This window comes from Monopterus albus, unplaced genomic scaffold (assembly GCF_001952655.1).
Source record: "Monopterus albus unplaced genomic scaffold, M_albus_1.0 scaffold23.1, whole genome shotgun sequence".
In the NCBI taxonomy this organism is placed as follows: domain Eukaryota; kingdom Metazoa; phylum Chordata; class Actinopteri; order Synbranchiformes; family Synbranchidae; genus Monopterus; species Monopterus albus.
In genome coordinates, this window is record NW_018127903.1 from 221,938 (window position 1) to 226,559 (window position 4,622).

Consider the following 4,622-nt stretch of genomic DNA (forward strand, 5'->3'; position numbering starts at 1 on the left):
TCTAATCTGTTATTAAAGAGTTTTTCCAGAATTTTTGAAAACTGTGACAACAGAGAAACCGGTCTATAATTTGTGAAGTTGTGCTTATCCCCAGATTTATACAGTGGAATAACCTTTGCTATTTTCATATTATTGGGGAACTGACCAAGTCGAAACGACATGTTAAAAACATGGGTTAATGGTTTGCATATCACCTCGATTGCCCATTTAACCATTGTTATACTGATACCATCACTATCACTGGATTATTTATTACCACATTTGTTCACTATATCTATAATTTCCTTTTCAACAATTGGCTTAAGAAACATAGAACACATATTTCTTTCAATTGTATTGTTATTTGTATTGACGTCTTTACAAATGGTACTTGCTAAGCTAGGACCCACATTCACAAAAAACCTATTAAACTTCTCAACTACATCCTCAAATCTGTTGACCGGTGTATCATTGTTCATAAAATATGGGGGATAATTACTCCTGCTGGTACTGTTTCTAATCAATTTATTTAATATCTTCCAAGTACCTTTCATATTATTTTTATTATCCTCTAATACTTTAGAGTAATATAGTTTCTTAGTTTGAATGCTTTCACAGAGTGAAGCAGAGGTGGTCTGCCACACTTTATTTGGAATTGTGCAACAGCAGAAGATAGGGCTAAGCTGTGTAAGAGATAAACACTGATGACGACAGCATTAAAGTCCATCAGGCTGGAGCTTCTTGAACTATAAAGTCAAAGGATTGTTGCTGTCACTATGTCTGTGTTACTTTCATGATGGCTGCTGCTGAGACAGATTCCAAAGGTCTCTTTTCTCTGTACCCATATCATGTTTCTGAAGAGCTCGGCTTCATCCTTCCTGAGCCTCTGGTAGGTGCTCTGTAAATCCTTTCAAGCTGATTCACCTTAGAGATATACATTTTTCTGCTGACTTTAAAATGTGAGTAAACTAATCTTCAGTTGAAGTTATGAATGAAGATAAAATAGTTGTATAAGTTTTGAAAATGTAAATCTAACTCAATTAACTGAACTTGAAACAAGTTAAATAAACTGAAGGTAATAAGTCGACATCACTGTTTAGTCCCTTAGACAGTTACATAGACACATTTGTTTTTCTTTTACATTTACTTGCCGCTGCGCCCCGGGTTCGAATGCACATTTACTTTAAGTATGAGGTATCTTATTTAAGTATTAGCAAGGAAATTACCTTGAAATTTAGTCAAACCCTTCTCCAAATCCAAGGGCACTGTACATGCAACAACATAAAACAAAATGCTAATTTTGGCTCACAAACTGTAAAATTCAGTGCAAAAATATTTTTCTGTTCGTCCTTTTGCCATGATTATCAACTTTTTGACAAGCACACTATACTGCAAATTCACTTTCAAAGGAAGAGCTTCCACCTTACTACCAGCCATGGATGGATATTACCTGGCAACTCCCAGAGCTTGTGCACTCTCACAAGCTGCGTGCTCATATTAACAAGGTAAGTAGGACCCATAAACTAGCAAGGACAGTTCATGATGTTTATGGAGCCATGGTTCAGTGTTGTTACTAACTGCATCCAGATGCCACTGCTGAGCAGCAGTTTTCTGAAGAAACACAAGGAGCTACGGCTGGCCCGCCTGGCTCTCGGCATGATGACCATGGGCTACGTCTGGCAGGAGGGAGAGGACAACCCAGCTGAGGTAATTCTGTATCTGCCAGTTTATGCAATATACATGTGAGAGTGCTGCACAAGGCAGCCTACTGCACTGCCCCCAAGCCCAGTCACTGCTTTAAGAAGTTCTACAGAATACAGCTTAAACATGTATAAATACTTACTCTTTTTTAATAATCTTCCTGTAAGATCCTGCCACGTAACCTGTCTGTTCCATACTGGGAGGTGTCACAGCGCTTAGGACTTCCTCCAATTCTCACCCACAACGATGTAGTGTTAGCTAACTGGAAAAAGAAGGATCCAGAAGGGTAAGAGCTTCTGCAAATGGTTTGAGGTTGTATATGTGTATATTATTGGGGGCGACTGTGGTTCAGTGGGTAGAGCGGTTGGAGGTTCTAATCACGGTGCCTGCAGTCCACATGTCGAAATGTCCTTGAGCAAGACATTGAACCCCCCAAGTTGCCCCTGATGGTTAGAACCATTGGTGTGAGTTGGTGCCCCAGATGGTTGCCTCAGTTCTGTACTGGAAACAAATTCCTTGTGTGTAACATACTTGGCCAAATAAAGGTGATTATTATTATTATATTATTATTATTATTGCATTATATTAATTTGCCCTGTTTGCTTTTCATGTCCATTTGTATATCTCATGTGCCAGGCCTTTTGACTTGGAGTGAGTATGTTTTCTTTTAAATTTTGATATTCAACATATAATATACCATAATATTTTTATGTATGCAAAAGCTATTGGTTTGCTTGCATCACACAGGAATCTGGAGCTGCTGTTCAATTTTCCAGGTGGAGATGGTGGCCAAGGTTTCTTCATTGTCAATCTGCTGGTGGAGCTGGCAGCGGCTCCTGCACTGAGGGTGAAGATATGCTGACACATAAGTCATTATGTGCTTATTTAAAAAACATTCAGAGGGTTATAGTTATAGCTATAGTTTGATATAGTTGTTGTTTTATGGTAACTTTCAAAGGAAATTTAAGACAAAGCCACTGTGTACCTGTGTTGCAGAGCATCCCCACTGTGATCAATGGTGTCAGGTGTGGTGACACTGAGGCTGTGGCCAGAGCTCTGGAGGACATTGGCCAGTCTATACAGGACATGACAGATACATTCAAACTGATACAAAGTAGTCATTCAGACACAGAACATAAATATATCAGTATTTATCCTATTAAGTATTTTGATGGATGCAATTTTTTTTTAAGTGCATGCAGATCCTTTGTTCTTCTATGGCGTTTTGAGGATCTATCTATCTGGGTACAGTCATATCTTTTTCATTGTCATTTGATGCATTAGTCCTTAATTTGTACAGCGGAACGTGCTTTTGAAATGCAACTATGTGTCCATGTTCACATGCATAGGTGGAGGGACAACCCCTGTATGCCAAAGGGGTTAATCTATGAAGGGGTCCAAACAGAACCGATGCAATATTCAGGTGGGAGTGCTGCACAGAGCAGCCTCCTGCACTGCTTTGATGAACTTCTGGGTGTCAAGCATGATGAAAAAAGTGGTATGATGGCTACATTTTTGTGCTTTCAATGATAACATCAATGCTGCGGAGGGATAAAATGAACTCACTCTGATGATACTGTCTTTTTAGGTGCCTTTCTAACACGCATGAGGGGCTACATGCTACCTGCTCACAGGCAACTGATCCAGGACATCTCATTACAGCCCTCCCTAAGGAGTTTTGTTCAGCAGCATCCCAGTGAGCAGCTGAACCAGGCCTTTCATCTCTGTGTCACAAAACTGCTGGCTTTGCGCAACTACCACATCACTGCCGTCAGCCGCTTCGTCACTGTACCTGCTGCTCATGCACGACGGCTCCGTAACCAGAGACAGGGCTTAGAAGGGGAGTTGATCAATAGAGCACCCATAGCACTGGAGGAGAAGGGCACCAGTGGCTCCAACATCATGATATTCCTAAAAACTGTCAGGGACCAAACAAAAGATGCCTTCCTGCCTGAGACAAGCATGAATCTGATATGAACTGTCATCAATGAGACGACACAACTGAGTGTCATCATCACATAAACAGGCAGTAAATCACCCCTGACATACCTGAAACACACTATTTTCTCTTGCATTAAAAGGATGCCTTTTGGCAGAATGAGAAAGCGAGGCCTCTGTTATTTGTCTTACATGTAGTTTTGTTGTGTCTGTAAACAAACCTCAGCTTCATTCATTCCAAACCATAATCAAACCATTAATGCTTTCTTTCCACCAGTTCCTTCTTTAATCTGAACCGGAATGAGAAAAAAAAACCCCATCAGACATTTGTTCCAGACCCACACCACATCTACAGACCATTTAGACATTAGACAACCTCCAGTAGGTCAATACTACACCCTCTTGGAGAGAGCGGTTGTGAGATTAAGATTAAATGTGGCAACAGTGGGTGTTTTTTGAAAGCATCCACTAAGGTTACTGGTACTGCTTAAAAAGTAAAATGAATAATAATTGAGTTGAGTTTCCAGCTGTGGAAAAAAAAAACAAAGGCACTGCAATACCTTGTGAAACCATGGCATGGCACTAAAGGGCAGCATTAAAATTCCCACCAAGGGAACATTTCACAGTTTGCTTTTGAAGGTACAGTCTGTAAGATCTATAAGGAATGAGCTATAAGTATGCATAACTGTATTTTCATTAAAGTGTAATTACTAGAAAAAAAGACTTGTTGGATCTTCTTTATCTTAGAATTAGCTTTTTTTTATCTACCTAGGCATGGTTCTGCTATCATTGAGGCCGCTTTGTGTGTGTGTGTGTTTTTTTTTACAGAGACAAGAACAGACAAACCACACACTATGATGAATGTCACATTTTCATGTTGAAGTAGCTGCTTGGTTTGGGAGACACTTGGAGGATGAAAAGATAATGTTAGAAAGAAGATGAAGAACTGTCATGACTTTAAGAACTATAATTTGTTAAATGTTAGTTCTTAGTTCTGTCAGGTC

At 39.7% G+C, this 4,622-nt stretch overlaps 1 protein-coding gene across 2 annotated transcripts in view; it reads left to right on the top strand.

Annotated features, from left to right (window-relative positions):
• The window catches only part of ido1 (indoleamine 2,3-dioxygenase 1), a 9,722-nt gene extending 5,466 nt beyond the window's left edge, over nucleotides 1-4,256 (top strand). Inside the window, exons 1-10 of one of the 2 annotated variants that reach the window (XM_020594374.1) lie at nucleotides 581-868; nucleotides 1,389-1,484; nucleotides 1,567-1,686; nucleotides 1,848-1,966; nucleotides 2,317-2,331; nucleotides 2,428-2,527; nucleotides 2,677-2,794; nucleotides 2,874-2,925; nucleotides 3,030-3,178; nucleotides 3,269-4,256. In XM_020594374.1, the coding sequence (XP_020450030.1) occupies nucleotides 773-868; nucleotides 1,389-1,484; nucleotides 1,567-1,686; nucleotides 1,848-1,966; nucleotides 2,317-2,331; nucleotides 2,428-2,527; nucleotides 2,677-2,794; nucleotides 2,874-2,925; nucleotides 3,030-3,178; nucleotides 3,269-3,657 (1,254 nt within the window). In that variant the 5' untranslated portion in view covers nucleotides 581-772 and the 3' untranslated portion in view covers nucleotides 3,658-4,256. Of the gene's footprint in view, nucleotides 1-580; nucleotides 869-1,388; nucleotides 1,485-1,566; nucleotides 1,687-1,847; nucleotides 1,967-2,316; nucleotides 2,332-2,427; nucleotides 2,528-2,676; nucleotides 2,795-2,873; nucleotides 2,926-3,029; nucleotides 3,179-3,268 lie in introns of those variants that run through there. The other variant, XM_020594375.1, reaches the window with a different exon arrangement.
• The last annotated feature ends 366 nt before the right edge of the window (nucleotides 4,257-4,622 follow it).